This window comes from Apteryx rowi, unplaced genomic scaffold, assembly GCF_003343035.1.
Source record: "Apteryx rowi isolate R43461 unplaced genomic scaffold, aptRow1 scaffold_7, whole genome shotgun sequence".
In the NCBI taxonomy this organism is placed as follows: Eukaryota; Metazoa; Chordata; class Aves; order Apterygiformes; family Apterygidae; genus Apteryx; species Apteryx rowi.
In genome coordinates this window covers 197,973-219,554 of record NW_020450982.1, presented here as the reverse complement: position 1 = coordinate 219,554, position 21,582 = coordinate 197,973, and the positions used below count along the sequence as shown (strand labels likewise).

Here is a 21,582-nt window from a genome sequence, read left to right as displayed (position 1 = left end):
TCAACCCATCTTTGAAGCCTTTTTAAATTTTGCTAAATCCTTCAGGAGATGGGAAATTAACACAAATCCAAAGTACAGGCATAATATTAATACAAGAGCAATATATTATTTCCAGTGTTTTCTGTTCTCTTCTTTATACTCTCTAACATCTGTTGTTTTGGTTTGTGCCGCACACTGGCCATACAGCTGGGGGAGGAGGGCTGAACTCTCTATGGGGAAAACATCTGCATTATGAAGGCTCATTCTGAAGTCTCAGGTAGGTAGGGGTTTTTAGTGAATGAACTGGAAAAAAATATCAGTGCTTCACATTCTCAGCTCTAATGTAATCCTTGAGCACTGCAAAAGTACTTGCCTCCCCAAGGAAGTCTTTCTGTCACACTGGGTCCAATTCAAGGCCACTGATATCAGTGGGAGATTGCATATTCAATTTAACTTCAACTGGTCTTGGATCAATCTCAGGGTTGATTTAGACTTGTAGAGCTGTTGTGATACCCAGAGCAGAACATGCTGCCTGTGTCATACTTCAAAATCCTCATACTTCAAAACTGAGTGATAAATTTCAGTATTTTTCCCATTTCAGTGGGAGGAGACTCAGGCCTTTTCCTTCACATGATCAGAGTGAATTCCAGCAAGCAGGTCCATCTGCTGGGACAAGCTCTTCTTGGGGACTTTTTAGCAAACTCAAATCTGCAGGACACTCTGCTGGCACAGTAACTCAACATAAAGGAGGATTTCCACTGGATTTGGTGGAAAGCTACTGTGTACTTCAACTAACATTTTCAGATACAACTTGCTATGATGACGCTTGGTGCAAGGTCTTGCTTTAACTCAATTAAATTATACACACAACACTTTATAGAAATCACCCTTTTTCATAGTAAATTACATCTCTTATATAAGCCTTGTCATTTTGCACTTATTTTTAGTTATCTATCCTAAGTGGTCCAAATGATAGTGGCTCATAAGTGTGCCTGCAATTTACATTCCTTCTGTATATAGAAGATGCACTTTATCCCTTTAAATATTTGAAGCCTACAATTTTAGCATTTTTACTATATCTCATCCAGAATGGATATTGCTTTACAGGAAAGAAAACAGCTCTTAATTTGGGACATGTCTTTTGCTTCTGATGAAGAGGTTACAGGAAGAAATGGAATGTATCAGTATGAAAATTTGACTTTGTTGTCTTAGAAAACTATAATTAACATTTTCTGATATTTGCAGTGAATGTTGCTACTAAGAGTCTAAGCTGATAAGAGATAAAAATGCAGTAAAAAGCAGGCTGTGAACTAAAGGCCATCTTCTCAAGAATTAATTCTGCAGCTTTAGTGAAGATGCAGATTTGAGAAGGACCCAGTTTWCCACAAATTCAGCCACAAGGCTAATGGTCAGGAGTGAAAATGATGCACCAAGCCAGAATGTGTCCTCAGACACATCAGTATAGCTGAAATCAATGGAACCATTCCAGATTTGCACCTGTATACCTGAAAGCAAAGTGCAGGTATCTGCTTTCCCCTTATATTTAATATCCAATAAGACAAGAAAACAAATCCAAGCTGTTCCCACTTCTTACGTTGACCAAAATCCTCTAATGGCCCTCCACAGGAAATACTTAGAGGCATACTCTAATCCTGACATGTGAAATACTACACAGGATGATTCCTTAGTAATATTACTGAGGACTCTGTGCAAAGGCCCAAATATCAAGGTAGAAACAGGCAGCGGCATCTCAGTCATGCACATTCACCCAGTTTGCACCCACATAAGCAGAATTCAGTACATGTTTACAGAGCAGTTGCTAGCAGTGTCACAGCCTGCTTGCACAGCTCTGCTGACTGGGAATCCTGAACTACACAACAGAATGCCTGTAAAGGCGAAAGAAAAAGCACTAGGCCATAAAGGGTCACAAGTTCTTAAGCAGAACTGAATAAATTTGCTTGAAAGACCAGAAATATGAGGTGGTCAGTGGCTCACAAAGGGAGAAAAACAAAACTCAAACTTTCCAAAGAGCAAAAGTTTATTAACCTTTTTCTATATAGCTTCTGAAGTTTTAGAACCACACATCTCACCTATAAATATTCAGTCTAAGACCAATGTGTCTCATTCCGTGTAAAATCCCCAATCARTGTTGCCTCCYTTTCTATTAATCCACCCTTTAAAATACGTTCTTTTATCAGGTTTAATGTCTAACATGATTTAATCAGGAACACATGCCTCATAAATATCATCTGTCATGTCCCATTAGTTTCATGTGGAAAAGTACAAGTCAATAAACAAAGGTTGTGCCATAAATCTGCCTTGAACACATTATACCTCAAATAAGAAAATAAAAACATGTGTGTCCTTTGACCTGGATATTCTTAAAATGGAACTTCAGGTATTGTCTTATGCCTTTAAAAATGCCTAAAACATTCACAATTAATTGCGTACCTAAGCAATTTCAATTTACATAATGTTGATATGGAGACGGTGATTAAATAAGCACTATGCCTTTAAGGCACCTGTTAAATAACATCACTGCCTCTGGGTTAAAACTGATATCCCGAACCACACAATGAAAACCAGGTCCCTTCACCATGCAACTCTGCTGTAAAAATCCCTCATAACTCAGAAGAGCTGTTAGGTTCAGTTATTAAAAGAGAGAGATTAAAAAAAAAAAAAAAAAAGCATCTTGTTTTGTGTGCTGCATGGAGGCATGGTTGCTGTGAACACCATCAAAGCCAAACAGCACGCACAGGATCCGTGCAGGCTCCTCTCGGCCCCTATGTTCCTGGGGTGGTGGGCATCAGTTTGGCACAGGAAGCTGTAACGACTGTTTGGAGTACCCTTGCCCCCTTCTCTGATTATTCAGGTAAACAAGTAATATGAGGTGCTTCACAGTGCAGCCTCCCCAACACGTTATGTATTAAAACGAAGATCAAATCTGATGTTCTAAAAGAGTTTCTCRCCCCAATTTGTCTTTCTTGGGTCATCTGGGAATTTTTAAGGAAATTCCCTGCTTTTCCAGAGTTGCCAGTGCTTTCAACCCTTCCCGCTCTCTATTGCACATGGCAGTTTGTGGCTTTTGGTATTTTCCACTAACAATCTCAGTTCGTTACAGGCTGTTGGGGAGTGCTTTGTGGCTTGTGGTGTGTGGGTGGTGTGCAACGGGTGCTCCCTGGACTGAGTGTCAACTGCATGGGTGCTTGTGATAGCAGCAAACTGGACTCGAGGTTCCATACTGGCCCCCGCAATCCCCTGCTTCTACCAATTCAGTGGGTGTCCCTACCCAACCTTCTGCTTGGCAGGAGCAGGGAAGCAAAGGGCCAGACTTCGCACTGGGGTTCCTGTCCATCTCCCCACACCTTTACTGTGCAGCATGCTGCCCACTGTGTCCTGGAGCTGACCCATTTGCGAGACAGCTCCCCTGATTTAGTTCTGACTGAAGTAATGTTTTTTTAAACACTCTGTAGTCCCTCTGACTTCTGTAGGAAGTGGGAAATGGTGAACAGCTCTGATGGCTGTTTAAGAACGAAGAGAAATCAGGCTGATAGTGGCTGTAGAGTTCTTAAGAAAGAGTTTTCCTCTCTTGTACTGTGAGCTCTGAGGAACAAGCAGTTCCCAACTCAAGAAAATAAAGAACTGCGTCTTCCCTCACTCTCATCACTACCACCCCTATCACATGCACACACTTTCTTCCTGCAGGTCCCACTTCACCTCTTTCTGTGGACAGGCCTGTACTCACATACAAAATATGCAGCCCCCATTGGTTCTGAGCTTCTCCTGTTCCTCCTGCTTTTTCCCAATGTTCCCTCCTTTCCATGCCCCACCCCATCTTCACCTTTTCCCAACTCTTCAGCCACCAACTCTCGTCTGTCTAGAGTATGCAGAAAGACACAGACGCTCCAGGTGTCCTGACCCTCTCATCACTCACCTCGCAGAAGAAAGGGGTCCAGCACATTGCCTCTCCCTGCCCAACTCTGCAGTTAGCACAGCTACTGCTACAAGGAACAGCTCAAGTTAACACTGAACAACTTTATGCAAGTTTCCATACAGAGCATTTTAGATTTTACTCCTTTTTCAAATGCTCACCTTTGCAAGACACTTTTGCTCTACAATCTGAGTAACTCACTGGTTCCTCTGCCTCTGGATTTGGAATTATGGGATAATACTATCCATCATGAACTGGTAAGCTCCTGTATAGTTACCAGACTCCTACATTCACTTACGCAGGTCTCTATCAACTGTATCTTGTTAAATACTCTATTGGAGTACATGACCTTGCTGTAGGAATATTAGCTGTCCTGGAACTTCTGCCAGCACTAAAGCCACCCAAAGGATGCCAGCATGCTTTATGACACCTCCCTGTTCTTACCTGCACAGGAAAGCAAGCAGACCTCTCGGCTTCTGCTGTCCTCACAGCACCACTGACTGTGTCTGGGACATGTACCTTCTTATGGAGTTCTTCCAGGTCACACCTTCATGGTACCAGTCCAGTCAGCTCCAGTGCAGTTCAGCCAAAGCTGTGACTGGGGGTTGTGGGGGTGGGAGAAAGAGTCCATGGGATGAAAACACAGGAGGAGGAAGATCACAGCAGATATAAGCAAAGGAGTAGAAGTCAAGTGAACAAGTCTCACATTCAGCCAGTGGTGCTGATATGGCTGGCATCTCATGCCGAGCCATAAAAGCATTCCAGCACCACAAAATTTGAGCAATATTCCTGAGAATCACTACTGAATTTACCTGAAAATGATCACAATAGACTTACAGTACCACTGCTGTGAGTTTTTCCAAGGAAAGGGCTGATAAGGGGGATTCCTGTCAGGGCAGAAGTGTCCTCACTCTCACATCAGTCAGAAGGCAGCACAGCCAGACCTATAGGCCCATATTAAAACTGGATTCTGCACAGTACCACAAGACTAAGAGAGCACCCAGCAGGGTGATCATCATCAGAGCCCTCAGTAGGGTGACCATCACAGCATTCTGATTCTGCCCTGCACAAGTCTGAGCTTAGAGAACTAAGTGGCTGGGCAGTGACTCAGAGCTCTAGGGCATCTCACAGGACACGGTGGAAGTACACAAAATATATTCTTTTATATGTTAAGTGAGAGGACACTTCATACACTCAGTGCCAGACAAAGAATCGGTGTATGGTCCACAGTTCCAGAGCGCTTACTCCCAGGCTACACCTTACCTGGCTGAACACCAGGACCCTTTGCTGGCAGAGGAATAAATCACTTCCAAAAACTTGCACTAATTGCAGCTACTCTCAGGTCCCTTGTAAATATCATGCTCCACTTTCCAGCTCTTGCATTACCTTTTCTTTCGATAATAAAATTTTAAAAAGAAAGCTAGTTTTCTGGGTCAGAAGACTCTACTCATCAGAACTGTATGATAGAAAAGTCATAATATTCCTAATTTCCTGAGATCCTTTATCTTGCACATCTCAGACTGACTCCAATGGCATTACCTGGCAAGAAGCCAAAGGAGCTCTACTACTAAACCAGCATGATAAGATCAGCATTGCGGGTGGGAAACGCAACAGAAATCTCCCACTTTTCCCTGTATTTTCAGCCAAACAAACAAACACGTCATTTTTATTCCCCCTCAACAAAGTCCCAGTATCCAAATCTTGGCTCCATCCTCCCCCTAAATTAATAAAAGGGCAGTGTATTTTTTCTGAGTAGCTCTCCCACCCCACAGCTTGTCTAGGAAGCCTCAACTCCTTGGTGGAGTAGTAGATTATCATATGGTATCATTTTCTAGGCAGCCATCTGCATCATGTGCTGGAACTCACTATGGGAAGCATTCAAAATTAATACTATTTCACCACTCGCAGAAGATGCCATAAAAGGAGACCCATAGAAAGCATGAACTATGTAACATTCAATGCCAGAGACTAAGCGCCAGATCCACAGAGGTATTTAGGCACTGAATTTCCACTGACGTCAATGGGAGTTAGGTGCCTAAATACTCCTCTGGATCAGGCCTTTAGTAGCGCAAACTTCAAGGCTTCACTTTTCAGTGGTTCTGCAGTTCCTGCAAACTCTTCAGTACCTCTGAGGAGCAAGTCCTTCAAAGGAACACCTAGGAAAATCATCACACAATTGTCTTGCCTGAAAACAATGACCCAGTTCTCAAAGCAGATGGACTGGGCCACATGAGTGTATGAAAACAACTTTTTATGACACTGTTGAGGTGTTACTGCTTCACTTCCTAGGAGTCCTTAAGCTGCTTGAGTCTAAGGCAGAATCCTGTCACTACCGCAAGGCTTATTGACTGAAAATATGGTGGGAAGCATCTGAGAGCTGCTCCGTTGTGGAAGAGCACCTCATAGGCATTAGCTCCTCACTAAAACTCACCGATTGTTTTCAATTAATGTAGGCATCACTGAATTTTATTGGCTTTTAAAATAAATAAAAGAAATCTGACCACAATGATACAAGCAAAAAACCTAATAAAATCCTGTAACTGATAATCTATAAAGAACCTATAACCAAACTGAACATCCTCTGATTGGGCACCAAAGAGCAATCACTTGCCCCATCCAGAAATATAAATCAAAGATACCACCCAAAGGAAGGGAGAAGAAAAAAAAAAAAAAGTCCTTGTGATGACAGTTCGGATTGAAATTAATTTGCCCACTTGCAGAAATTCTGAAAGTGTTTGCTCTTGATTTCTCATCCCCACCACATGCCAGCTGCTTTCTTCCAAAGCACACACTCACACTGTTGCAGGTTGTTGGAGCAAGACAGCCAACATTGCAGAGACACATCCCACAGTGGAACGGCAAGTGACGGGCACAGCGGCCACACCACAGGGTGCATGGAGCCCTAAGTACACATACAGAAACAGACTTGTGTCTGGCCTGGGGACTGACAGACTGGGAAGGTGTCACAAATATAAATCTCTGACCAGCAAGCCAAAGAGCTCAACCAAATTTTGGTCACATGTGTATCTGACAGTTTCCCTTGGCTGCCTCGATCAACTGTGGCCCAAAGTTGTAAAACCTGCCCACAGCTGCACTACTCACCCCCAACCTGATGTTTCACACTGTGACTTTATGCAGGCTTGTTTGGGTCTAACAAGGTCCTTATTTTTCTACAATGCAGGAAATAAGGAAACCAGCCATCAATTATTAGAAGTTCAGCAGATCTGAGCCGCATGGCTGTAAAACAGATTTTTCTTTAATGAAACTGAACTGGCATTTGCCAGAAATAACAAGTGCCCAAGACCAAAATGTAAATCAAAACTAAAGGAGAGTTTTCAAAACTTTGAATCATTGGTAGCAACAGACAAGCTCAGAAGGAGGTTGGTATGATTTTGGAATGTCTTAAAAATGTGTGACTAATATGACTTCTAAAGACATTATTTGTGAGTTAGTATTTCAGTCTCCCCACAAAAAGAAAACATCATGACCAGAGAGGGCCACAATGTTTGCTGTAATAACTGTGTTAGTATGTCACCATTGCCATGCTAGGAAGGAGGCTAAGAGCCTTTGTTTTCATTTCAGAAAGCAAAGAAAGGGAAGACATTAATGCTGAAAATCATCAGCACTTGGTAAGAGAGAGGAGAACACAGCTGTTACCATTTCTCTAGGTGTCTAGGTTTTAAACTCAGCAATTGGTTTTAGTTGGTCTCTGCCCAGGCTCTGGTAGACAGATGGTTCCACCATAACATTTCTGAATAGAGGCTAGTCTAGTCAAGGAGGAGCAGCGGTGTTTGCTGAAGAGAGAGACATAACAAGAGGAAAAAAAGGAGCAGGTTTGGAGGAAACATCAGTTGCTAGTAATTGCCTCACCATAATTTCTGTCAAAATTATGTGATTCTGGGGCTGTAATGCTCATCCTTCCCCAGCCTGTCCCCTACTCTGTCATGAAACCTAGGATTAGGCCCTGAATTTGGCCTCAGTATGGATGCTGAGGGATTGCAATGGAGAGGGCACACAAAGGAAGAGCAGTCTGGCAGCAGGAGGTGACCTGGGACCAGATCTTTTACAGATTGAAAATGGAAGCCATCAGGATGATCCAGCTTGTTTGCCCAGAGATTCTGTCATGGAATATAATTGTCCATGGTTGAAGTAGACTTTTTTAAAAGAAAAACATCCAATCTAGATTCAGCAACTCCAAGTACCAGAAGATTTAAAACATCCTTTGATAAGTTATGCTAGGGTTAATTATCCTTGCAGTCAAAACCACGGGTCTTCCTTCTTGTTTGATCTTTGTTGACTTCAGTTCTGAGCTACTAGAACTTGTTCTGCATTTAGCTGCAATGAGAAGAGCCCTCAAGTACCAGGTATTTTTTTGTTCTAGTGCATCTCCTGAACAGACCAGATTGCCTCTTACCTTCCATAAATATTAGTACCATCAGTACCATGTCTGGGTTAGTATCTTCTAGTTCTTCTCTGAATCCTGTGATTTTTTCAAAACCATTTAGGAAAGTTTGAACATTAAACGTATCTTCCAGCAACCAGAAAGATGCTACAAAGAGACACCATCACTTCCCTATTTTTGTTAATAATTTTAGTAATTACATTCCCCTTACCCTTTAGAAATATATTTTCTCTTACCAATTGAAGATCCCAGTCCTTTTCAGTGTCATTGTTTTCAGGACATACAGCCTCCCATTTGTGAAAACAGTTTATATTCTCCACTCCAAGGTATAGTCTTATATGTTTGACTGTATAAAAACATTCTTTGTCCAATTGCTGATCTTTGCTTAAGAAATCCATGTCACATGGTAATTACTTCCTAATTGTTATTTATTATTCCACTAATCTGAAGCAACAAACAGTGGCAGTGATTTTCTATTTTCTGTCAGGATTTCAGTAGAAATATTAGATAACACTGGGAACAAAACTTAACCTTTCAGAGTTGTGTACAAAATACTATCACTGATAGATAACTCTTTGGTGTGTTTCTCAATTTCTATAGATAAACCAATTTTTAATCCATTCACAGGATGCCATAGTGTTTTCTATAYCACTATTTTTCTTTCATCAGCATTACATATAATGATTAAAAACATCTCACAGAAGCTTAAATCTAATCTACCAACACATTTACCTCTGCCAACCTCACTCGCAGGCTTGTTACAAAACAAGAGCAAGCTTGAGGAGACTGACTCTTTTAAGAAACAGAACAGCTTCCTTCAGCTGCTTTGTTAATGCAAAATTCTGCCACAATTCACCTCTGTTCAAAATAGTCTAAATTCCACCTGGACCACAGGGATGTTAGATATGACCAACAACCAACAGCTAGTAGTGCTAGAGGACTTCAGAATGGCCAGTTAATTTTTATATTTGGAAAACAGGATGCACCAAGAATGAATAATAACAATTCAATCTGAGCCTAATTCAATATCAATAAGGCTATTTCCTTCTCCAGAACAATGGTTGGCATTTTCTATCCCCAACAGGCAATCGTGTGTTAGCAATGGCATGTCCCCAAAATGCCACAGAACATTTCACAACTGCTTTGCACATAAAAATCAATCATTTTCTATGCCCAGCTGTCCCACCACCAGCTCTCCCAACTGCTGCTCTTAGAGTCYTTCACTCAGTCTGGTTTTCATTGTATGCCTTCTCAGTGTTTTCTTGACAAACAGATGAGTGGCCAGAAACACTAACGCTAGACATGGGGGGATTTGAACTTTGTTCAGTAAGTCAGGGAGAATAGAAGGTTGGAGTATTAAAGAATTTATAGGACCTCTTGTAACTCTCGATAGTACCTAAGCAGTTGAGTACGAGAATGAAAGACATCGCTGAAAAGACAGTAGGGCCCCAAGAGTTACATCCCAAAGTAAAATTTCCATCCAGTCTGTCTTTAAAAGCTCCAGTGACAAACACCTCACAGTCTGCTTGGGCAACATATGCCAAAAGCTAAGTATCCTAGTAGCAAAAGTTTTTCCTAATGTCCAGCCCACATAATCCCCATGGAGGAATAAACCAATGTGGAAGAGATACAAGCAAGTGAATATTGTGTGCATTTTACAGAGTGCTTAGTACCAAAGAGGAAAACCTACAGCCACACTCACATTGAGAAAGGATGTCGTAAGAAGTTTTCTTCCATATCAGCAGAACAAGACTGGTTGGTGCCTCTGAAGGACGTGTGGACATCATGCATATGATCTACAACTCTGAACTGGTGATGTTGCTGATGAACTGGTGGATTCCATGCTTAAATGGCCTTTCTAATGTCTAGTTTATATTTTAAAATCCAGGTTGCTCATCAACTAGCAAATGCTGCAGTCAGGAGCCTTCACACTGGAGGCTGTAYCCAACCTTTTACATTGTTTCCTTTAGTGGCAGTTAGCATCATAATTCACTTTTATCTGAATTCTAGTTGGTTATAAGATGAGGTTATTTTTCACCAAGTTTCCTCTCAAGCCTCTGAAACTGTCTCCGTGTCATTTCAGAGTGCCTGCTGGCTGCTCAAACATCTATCCCATGCATAAAACATCTTTATCACCTTTAACATTTAGTGTTCTTAATTTTCATGTCTGCCAGCAACTTCTCACCAGCTGATAAAAACACCACTGTTGGCCCTAACACTAACTCTTGGCAAGGAAAATTCCCCAAAGCAGGTTAATCCCATTTTGAGAAACTTAACTGGATCCCATTGAAGCAGCAAGCCCCTGCAAATTCCCAGTGTTTTAACCCAAACTTCCTAAATAAACTATACTTGTAACCCATTGCTATCATGTATCTTTAGGCTTATATGAGAGTCCAAAAACATTGTTGATTAGTCATTCCAACGGTTTGCTCTCACTTTCCAGGTTTTGGTTTTCAGCTCCAGTTTCCCTTTATACTTGTTTTCTATGACTAATTAGCAAAACATAGGCACATGTAAAAACATCTGTGGGAGTGGCAAACTGCTAAGCAAAGAAAGTGAATTTTGACAAAGCAATTTGAGTATTCATGACAGTAATCTTTGCCTAAGAGCTTTCTGACAGCACACAGTAAGAGAGAGATCTTATACGAATAATGTTTCCAATAAAAGCTAGCCAATATCACCCTGACAGATTTTGAATATTTACACATTCAACAGTCCAAAAGCTTTTTACAGGAGTTGCCATATTTCCACATGTTCAGCCCACAATTCAAATAAGTTACATCCCTTTATAATTATTTAAAAATAAGACATCAGAAAATGCGCACAAAGTCAAAGATAGAGGCCAGGAGGCTAAGAGGGTATAAAGAATAAATTATTGAGACTCATGGGCAGGGAAAAAGCAAGTGGGCTCTAGGGGTAAACATCCCCTTACATTTCCTGCATACTCATTCAACTCAGAGAGCTGCTGAAGTGCAGGGGAATCTTTGTTTTGAAAAGAGAACCATTTGCACACACAGTATGTAGCTTATCCCCATGAAAATATGACAAGTCAGCAAACTTTATTGAATTGCTCGAGAATTCAAAGAAAAAGAATATAAGCCAATTTGTGGTCAGCTGGCAAGAGGAAAAATAAGAAGCAAAACTGCTCAGATTAAAAACTTGTGACATCTTTTTCTTTTGCCAAGTGAACTGAGTCCACACTTAGAAGACAAACTTCTATGCATTAGTCTGCTGTCTTTTTATTCACTCTTTGTTTTAAAATGGCGTTGCTTCAGATTTGCACCAGAGTTAGGGATAATGGAATCAGGCCAGCTCAGTTTTAGTTGAACATAAACCAGCTCTGATGACTTCAAGGAATCTGAACATTTCACCAATCAGATATCCAGAAAGGGGAACTTAGAGTTGCCTTTTCCTCTTGAAGTCCTGGGAGACAGTCTCAGCTGCACACAAAATCTGCTCTGTGAGAGCAATAAGACTCTCAGGAACCTTGCAGGAGCTTTCTGCATCTCAAGCCCAACAAGCGTGCAATCCACTGCGTAATGCCTGCCCCAGGAACAACAGCTATGAGAGACTTCTGTCTGCTGGGAGGCAGCGGCACCCCTAAGGTTGCTTCCTCCAGCAGACCAGGGGGAAGATTTTCCTCCCAACAGGAAATCATTGTTGGCCATTTCTAACGTAGCCCCCTTAACAGAGCTCTTAATAGAGCCTTCTTTCCCTCACCCAAGCCTTTCAAGCACTGAAATAAATGGGAGAATTTGCTCCTCAGCAACTCTCTTGCAACTGGCAGGGTAAAGCAGATGCAAAGTAGTAAGAAGCACAACTGAAACGTTCAGTTAGAAACCTTACTCTCCTGAAGATAACAAACATAGGTGTTTTGCACTTTTCACCTCTCACACTCAAGAAGACTTACCAGCAAGGGCAAGCACCATATGCTTCATGGGCAAAGAGAGAAATCTGGTCTGCACGCACACTGTGTGGAGGTGCCATAGTCATGGTTAAGCAAGTGCCCCTGGGCTGATACAGCTACGTGTTGCAGTGCAGCATCCTGAGATGTCACCAGGTCAGATCTCAAACAGAGCACAGCCATATTATCTGAACACTACCCCTGAACTAACACTGACTCTTGGCACAGAAAATTAAGTTGGGCCTGATGGTGTGCTGAAACAGCTGCACTGTTTCTGGCTCCAAAGACGGCTTGTTTTTCTCCCCACCATACCCTGTTACACCGTTGGAGTACAAATGTCCCGAAGAATAGAACAGACTTGCCCCAAAACAACGCAAGTCAGTGGCACAGTCCAGAAGAGAGTCAAAGTCCTTTAACCCTCTTCATCCAAAGCATCTATATATTTGCCCTTACCAGTTGCTGGCACAACCATTGCTTTATGGTCCCCTCTCTGCCTTCCCCAGTACTTTGCCTGCTTCATGGACAATGGCAGACCACACTGGCTTTAGATGCATGCAGGGTGTTGAATAGGAAGAAAAATTCAACACGAAGGTGCTGACCGTCCGACCTTGGCATCTGAGCCATGGGGCTGGTTTTGCTTGCATACTTTTCCTCTCTGGGAGCAGGTTTGAGACTTGTGTCTTCTCTTCTGTGCCTCAAAAGACCATGGATGGTATTTTCACAAGCATTCAGCTCTGGCCTCCTCCTGAAGTTAATGCTGTAATTCCCTGCAATTTCAGCAGGAGCAGCAGGGCAAAGCAGGGACTATGAAACCTCATACTATAATCCTCTCCGGAAAATACTGGGAAATAAAACAGAAATTTCCTCTTCTATCTATCTGTTTCACTTTAACTCTCCCTTCTCTGCCCAACACAGCTGAGGGCTGGGAGGGAGACAGACAGGATTTGCTAAAGAAGACTAAGTGGAGAGATCTGGTTTGGCATGAAATGAGGCCTTGTGAACCCAAACTGCTGCTTTGCGTGAGCGCCCTTCCTGTCCCATTTGGTTTTCTCTCTTGTGCGTCCACTGCTGTAGAGATGTTCCAGCAAAGAGCCCAACATACAGTCATCATAAGTAAGGGACTGATCACTTGCCCTCAGTGAAGGATTCAGGTTAAATCAAAGCCAGCTGCTTTACAGAGAGGCAGGCGGGTAAAAAGAAGTTAAAAACAAAATAATAATAATAAAAAATGCAAGCCATCTAGAACCTATATACATAGGAAATCTACTCTGTTCTTTCAGATAAATAACTCTAAGGTATTTAAACCTCATGCACATAAAGCAATTTTATAACTTCTTTAAAAAGTCATCCTCTTGTGTTGTTGTTCTGCCCTAATAACTCTGCAATGTGCTACTCATCTCTCCCAGTTAAATATCCTGTTTCACAAGCCCACTCCTAGATATCTGAAACTGCACAGCATTTCGATCTAGCTTTAGGCATCTGACATTCCAAAGAATTAATATTTAAACTTATTATAAAGGAATGGAGATTGCATTAAGCAAGTAGTATTTAGCAAAACATTCATATTAATAAACTGTTTATATATATATATATATGAAAATATATAATACTCTATGCTCCAAAATTGACACATATATCTGTATTTTCCTTTTATTACAACCAAGAATTAGACAGGATTATAAAGTGGAAGCTATCAAATTTCATTTTTATGATATCCTTAGAATTATATTATCTTTCTCTGCCTGGGGGATTGTTGACTTCAGTATTTAAGCTACTTAACCACAGCCACTTGTGACAAAGCAATGAATCACAGCACTTATTTTAAATAATCCTAGACCCTCTWTCTCTTTTGGGGAAGTTTCTTACATTAACATTGTCATACATAATCTTTCTCTTATATCCTATTATAATAGCTAAATGATTAAATAAATCTAGTCAGCTACAAAATATCACTTGTTTTTTCCTCTTATATTAGACTTTAATTTACACATCAGATACTCTCTCCCAAGCCAGCACGCGTAATTTATTTACAGCGTTGGAAGGCAGGCAAAATACATCATCTACTGTTATACAAACTTCTACTAGGTATTAAAATACCAGGCCCCCAGAGACACATTTCATATAGTTCAGCAATGTTCCAAAATAAACCAAATCGCCAACCCCTTAAGCGCTTAAAACAACAATGGAGATCTGTATTAAAAAGTTAGTTTTACAGTATTTGATGATGTCGCCTTAGTGTCATTTTTCCCCTCTGGCTAAAGATGCAAAAAACCCACATATATATTTGCTTTCCCTTCACTCTAAAAAGACTGACAACTCTATAGCATTCACAAACCCTTCTTCTTATCACACATGTAAAAGCAAGAACTAAGCRCAGTTTAAATGTTTTTCATTTGTTTAATCCTTAGAACAAACTTGATCAGGTACACTCAATTACAGTACTCCTTACCAATTCACTATGCAAAATAATCACATAAAGATTCAGACATAACGATAGAAAAGTCAGACATGATTATTACATTTAAATCACTACACTAGCTAAAAAAAGAGATATAACCCAAACACTTCTTGATGATTTGACTGAGTTCAACCTTGCAATTCCTATACGCACAAAGCTGTAAAATAATATAAAACAGAATTTGGATCTATTTCCTATTGCAGCTCTGGCAACATCTTTTCTGCCTTTCAAATAATCTCCTTCCTACAAATAATCTTAATGATTAACAACCATTTAATGTGCCCAAACAAATCACTGTATTAAAAAAAAAAAAAAAATTCCTTGTTCCAGGTTACTAGTGAAGCATGGATCCTGAGAACAGAAAGCTTTAGGTTCCATCTGAGATTTCACATACTGGATGTCAGAAAAGTAACAGGAGGGGAAGGGAAAGGGGGAAATCTTTGCCTCTATTTTTCAAAACCTATGCGGAAGGGTAGTATTGCAATAGTCTGAACTGATACTCATCTGAAAAGAAAAAATGGCCGTTGCTTTTTAACATGCCCCATTTAAATGCAATAAACTGGCATGAGTGGTTTTAACTGGTCGTTCTGTCTATGTCATTGTAACGCTCCCTGCTTTCAGGAGAAGATAACAGCTGTGCCATATTCAGAAACACATACTTTTGCTATTGTTTGCACATTTGTACGGCAAGATTACACTGTTCCGCAGTTAGCAAGCGCTGCCCTTGCTTTGGAACCTAGTATTCTTTGAGTTGCATCAGTGTGCTGGGAAACGACGTTTGGTGGCCGAGAAAAAAGCAAACAAAAACAGCAGTCTATTAAAAGCTGTTCTCATGCGCTGTGAAATGATTACTAGATTGCACGCCTTGTTCAAGCCTGTTGACATATCATGATAGAAACCTGGAGTACAAAATGGAGCAGTTTGCATCCATATTCCTTCTGCAATTATCCTGCCATCGACATCTTCAACAATTCTAAAATCACTAAACAGCAGAGGTCCGTATTTCTAGAATAATGGTAATCACTGTACTGAACGCATAAATTATATTCACAGTACTCCAAATTTCCCTTCTTACATAGTCTATATGTTATTCCACTTCCTAGCTTACAGATGGATTTAATACAAGCTTGTTATTTGTTCTACATGCTTTTCCCTGTACACAGGATAAAGAAGTTCTGTAATATTAGGATTGAAATACTGACCCAGGTAAGTTAGTTGCAAGACTCCCATTGATTTTAACCATTTAGAGTAAAATTTTGTCCCTACTATTCAACATACCGAGCATCTTTGCTCACTGACAGTAAAACAAAAAACTTTGCTGTAATAATGGAGTACTAATCTCCCAGAACACAATCGCTTGCATTTAGCCGTTTTACTAAACTGAATCACCCAGCACTTCCAGAATATAACCTCACAGCTACTAAAAATCCTTCAGCATATGCTTTAATGGTTTATGTGTTTACAGGGTTGAACTCTAACACAGGAACAAGCATTTAGAGCTATCTGAGTAGACAATTTAGAAAATGTTGAATCCTAAGTATTTGTAGTCAATAAGACTACTCACGGAAACACAGTAACCTGCAAGATTTAGGTTTTAAATTGTTGTTTTCTTGCTATAAAAGAAGAAGAGAAAATTTAATTTTCTTCTCATCCTATTTAAGAGAGTACATAATAATCCCTGTTTCCATTCCACATTAGTATAACATTTTAAGGCCAAAGCAAGTAATTTCTTATTTACTTCTATTCCTTCTAGCAAAACTCCAGAAGTTACAAAATCTCTCTCGTCAGATTCATTTCCTGTAATCTGACATTATTTCCTATTCTATACAATTCTACACAATAATAAGGCAGATATAATACCTATTATCTTCCTCTTTCCAACAGCTCTTTTTTTTCCTGAAGCAGAATCTTTTGTGCTTTTACATTGCAGGTACTGAATGCCTTTATAYAACAGATTGTTAGTTCTTCTGGTTTGTATTTACCAAATATTCTCTACTAGCTATCCATAAAAAAAGAAACAAAAAAATGATCAGATACAATTAAACCCCTTTTTCAAGGAAAGGCATGAAAGGGTCACCTTCAATTCAGTGACTCTGACTTTGCAACACAAATCACTAGAAGAACTTCTTTCAACAGAAAGTAACTGAAGGTTATTTTCCTGTTCAAAATGGGTAAGCATTTTCGCTAATTTAAGGGAGGGGATAGTCAGTTTACCCCAAAAGACTTCATGCACATATTCTCTGATCTGCAGTTTCCTCCCCTTTCTCCTTCCCTCTACAAAAAAAAAGGGAAAAAAAACCCTGCAGATCATTAAAAAAAACAAAAAACTAGATCGTGAAATAAAAAGGAGTTATATAACTATCAATTCAGCTAAACCTTCAAATTCCTGTTTGTAGAGAAGAGTTCAAATGCATAACACTGTTAAGCAACAAACAAGTTTGTAARAGAAGTACAGCGAAAAGAAAAAAATGCATTGCTACAGCTCTATATAAAAATTGAGGAAGTTTAGAGATAACCATACAAGCAACCTCATTCCCTGTCACCTTATCAGCACAGACGGCACTCAAGCACTAGGCAGTCCCATTTGCTTCAGTGGGATAACTCTGGTAAATACGGACAAGGTATATGAAAGAAAATGGCAGGATCAGGCCCTAGATCAGTCAATATATCTAATAAGTCATACAACAAAAACGCATGCTTTTGCTTTAGTTCCCAGTACCGTAAGCTGTTATTTATGCAAGCACTGTCATTCTGACCAAAGAAATAGTCACACAGGGTTGAAACTAAAGATTTAACCCTCCTTCTCAATAGCAAAAGAAAATTAATACATTTCTACTACTTAATAGCTCTATGTTTGCCAAAGGCTGCTGTAATTAAAAAAAGAAAATAAATACTTTCTCCTTGTCTGAATAATAACTACCCTCAACAAGGAAACTGCAACCCGAACAGCTTATTGTTTTGCCCACTGTAGGTTAATATCTGAAGTGGTTACTGCTAGGTCTGGGCCATTTGGATGATTTCCCAGTGGCACAACTAACAGGATAAATCTCGTCATTTCTACTGAGTCATGAATTAGATACACTGAACGAATCTGGAAAAGAATGAAAATGAGAAGCGTYTCCCGGTAACGACCATAATCAATGTCATTTAAAAAAAAAAAAAAAGCAAGAGAGATTTGACATGTTTATAGATTACTCTTTTGTCACAACTAGAGCTTTCTTTCCCAAGACACAAAAGTTTCTTTACTGCTGACAATATTTATTTTGTCCTGTGTTGCTTTCAAAATGATATAGCCTAGCACAAAATTCAATGAAACAAGACAAAAAAAAAAACCAAAACACAGAATCCCAGGAAAACATTGTAAAGTACACCTCAYACCTTTTGGTACAATTATKCTGTGCCCGCTGGACCACTAATGTCTCTAAGAAGTATTGTTTGGGTGCAAATACTCTGCCTTGTGACACACAGGGAAATCAATGAYCAACAGGAGCGTGGTGAGTAGCACAGCCAATCATGCCAGAAGGGGGAGGCTAGGTAAAAATGGGGTGTTTAAAATAAACAACTCCCAAACAGAACAACATATGAAGCACTATTCCAAAATACTGGTATTTTTGGTAAACAAACAACAGCCCTGTCCTGCAAACTTTACATCCAAACGATCTGATTCCCAGAAGTAACCTTCACCACTACCCCTCAAGTTTTTGTTTGACTGTTCGTGTAAAAAGACTTGCTCAGGCATGGAAGCATTTTGCAGGATCACGGCTTAAACACCGTGAAGCAGCAGAGTAACACCGCAGAGACATTACAACAGCAGGATGCTTTCCCCCCCYCCCATTGTGATTACTTCAAAGCTGCCCTTATTATTAATAGGGTAGTGTATCATTTTGATTCATTCTTCTTTGAAAAAAAGTCCAAAAATAATTTAAGACATGTTTAGAAAGAAATATTTTTTTACAGGCAACTATAAAAATTGGTTTTGTTCTTGTTGAAGAGGGTCTTTTCCCCTCCCTACTTGCAGCTTTCAACCGTGGATAAACCAAAACCAGGAGGCACATTCTGTAATCTAACCCAGATTGCAGAGGGAATCACTGGGTACATGGTACTCTGCGGCAGGAGACCAGGAGACGCACYGTGTGATGATCTGAAATCAAGCTGTCATCGGTTTCCTTCTTGAAACCTTTTACTGGGTAAGTCTGAGTACTTCCCTCATTCCCACTTCTTAGCCATTTCTTGTTATATCACATCCCCATCCAGCTGGCTGTCCTTGGCCCCTTCCTTATCTCCCTGGCAGGGCCACTGCTTTTGGGAGATGGGCTAGCCACTCCTTGAAAGCAGATCACTGGCTMTCCCATCCACAGCACAGCTCCCCTTTACCTACACCGTGCTCCAATTTTACAGTTAGATCACAAGGTGAGGAATTGAGAGACTTCTGTTGTTTCTGTGGAACGGACTGCGGCACACTTGACTCAAAAGCGTAGGGTGCTGGGCAGGGACCTGGCGGCTGCCAGCAATCAGTGGGACAACTCCAAAATGCCCGAGTGGATGTTCAGGCACTTTCTGACACAGTACAAGTGGGAAGGAGCAGCACAGCCCACACATTTGAAATCAGAATCTAGCTCRAAATTTTATTTTCCCTAACTTCTTCTGCAAATATCTTTGGAAAAAAAATTAGTGCTGCCGTCTTTGGAAAATCTGACATTATCCATCAAATCACCAGGCTCAGTATTTGAAMCTAATCCTGCCCATGGATACCTTCTATTTACTCCCATGAGTCAAGTCACCCAAACGTTGAAGCAACCACAAGGTAACACCCTCGACAGAAATTGTATTAAACAAAAAACAGCAATAAAACTTAAAACACAAGCTTCTTCACCAGTGGCAAAAATGGGAAACCAGTCGGTCACACGAGACGAATTTGCACCCTTCTCCCAGTGCCCACCTACATCTGCCGTAAGAAGCCCCAACTGAGTAGAACTTATATTTTATTTCTTTTTTCCCCTCCCCACACCCCTGGCCCTCTGCAGCAGCAACAGGAGGAATATAAATGAAAGAGGAGTAAGTAGCTCAATGGGAAAAAAAGAAAGTGCTTCACCAGCCTGCTYGGGTAGGGCAACACATGGGTATGTTTTTAAGCTGGTTCGAACCCGAGTGAGTTAAGTGGCACAACRTAGCTCCCAGGGCCATGAAGGACTCGGACATCCCAAGAGTGCCAGCAGTAGCACAGCAGCACTGGAGCTTTTAGCTGTCCCATCACACTCCTTCGTGATTCCTCCTTCCTGCCTCCCACCCCAAAACAATATGATTCTGTGTAACAGAACTTTGTCAAAATAGGAACACTTTTTWTTTATTTATTTATTATTAATCAGGAGCAGAGAACTGCAGCAGTAACAAACAGAAAAATAAAAAAAGCTAATTTATAATCTGCTGCTCCACTCTGTATTGAGTGGTGATGAATAAACACATCCTACAGTTTGCAGGTCGGACCTAGCACAGATTGAGGTGTTCATTGACAAAACTTTATGGCAATGTGGGGTCCCATCACCCTAGGTAACAAGTTCACAAAAGAGAACGTTACTAGACTAAGGGCACACAGTCTACTTGATTTTTCAAAAGAATGGAAAGAAGGAAATACACTGAAAAACTCCTAGTGGGAACCGTCTTACCCCAGCAAGATAACAGCACATACATTTGTAAAATGGGAACTGGGAAAGGACTGAAAAAAAAAAGGAATCAGCTATTAAACCTTACAGAAGACATTGCTTTAATATTAATAACCTACATGCATACGTCTGTGCAAGTGGCTTCATAGCGTAAAGGAATGCTTGAATTCCCTCTGAATCCATCCATTGATTGCTTGGAGGGATTACTTTAAAACTAAATTTTGATTAACAAGTTCTAGCTCGATTAACAAGTTCTAGCTCAAAAGGGTGACAGGTCTTAGTGGGCAACTCCTAGCCTAAATTCAATGCCACTTCTTCTAACAGTGGACAGACGAAAATCTGGCATTTGTTAACTAGCCGAATTTGACCTCATGCCATGCTTTTTGGGCACCAGGAATCCTGAGTCTGAGGATTCACAGCCTGAATCCAGCATTTGTAACACCTCCTTGAAATACAAACTATAAATCCAAGCAACCATGGTGAAACCGCTGAATAAGAACCAGGCATTTATTGTCGGTCAGGCATACGCACAAACAAACACCCCGTATGCGCACTCGCGCACGGCGGAGACCAACCCTGCGTGCAGAACCACCCTTAAAACAACCACCTCTGAGAGGCAACCAAACCGTGGGGCAGTCACTCCAGGGAATTAAAGAAGATGCTGGTCTCAGGATTTCTTTAAAAATACTGAGAAACGTTCTGCTGCCCATCTGCAAAAAACGGTCTGGTCTATCTTGCATGTGGAAGGTGCACAGAAAAAAAAAATTAAGCTCGGAGTATTAAAGAATTTAGAGAATATCCTGAAGACCAGAAAGGGGGGGGGGGGAAAGGAGATTGATACACATTTTTGTTCGGTTGGTGGATTTTTTTTTTTGGGGGGGTGCTGGTGTTCGGGTCGTGCGTTTTTAAACTCACCCTTCACGCTTTGATGCTTCTGCTGCTGGAAATACTCTTTGGAGCCTTTAGCGCATCGCAGCTCGGGCGCCCTGGGGAGAATCGGGATCCTCTCAAATATGCTCGGTCTTTTGGGCACGAAATCTAGCAGCGGCACCGACATCTCAGGGGGGCTCTGCTGAGGCTCCGCGGGGTCGCCGCCGTGGCTGACAGTTATCGTGAAGGACATCGGCGGGTTGAGAAGAGCTTTGGCGGTGCTGCYGGCGCAGGTCGCTCGCGGCGGCTCCTTCGGCGGGGCTCCCCGGCGCCTGTCGGGCACCTGGAGGCGAGGCGGCCCGGCGCTGCCCCTCCGCC

The 21,582-nt window shown here is 41.1% G+C and overlaps 1 protein-coding gene across 1 annotated transcript in view; it reads right to left on the bottom strand.

The window, feature by feature from the left end:
* GLIS1 (GLIS family zinc finger 1) overlaps positions 1 to 21,523 on the bottom strand; it is a 201,371-nt gene extending 179,848 nt beyond the window's left edge. The window contains exon 1 of the mRNA XM_026086952.1: positions 21,250 to 21,523. Coding sequence (XP_025942737.1) covers positions 21,250 to 21,457 — 208 coding nt within the window. The 5' untranslated portion in view covers positions 21,458 to 21,523. The remainder of the gene's footprint in view (positions 1 to 21,249) is intronic.
* Between the last annotated feature and the right edge of the window lie 59 nt (positions 21,524 to 21,582).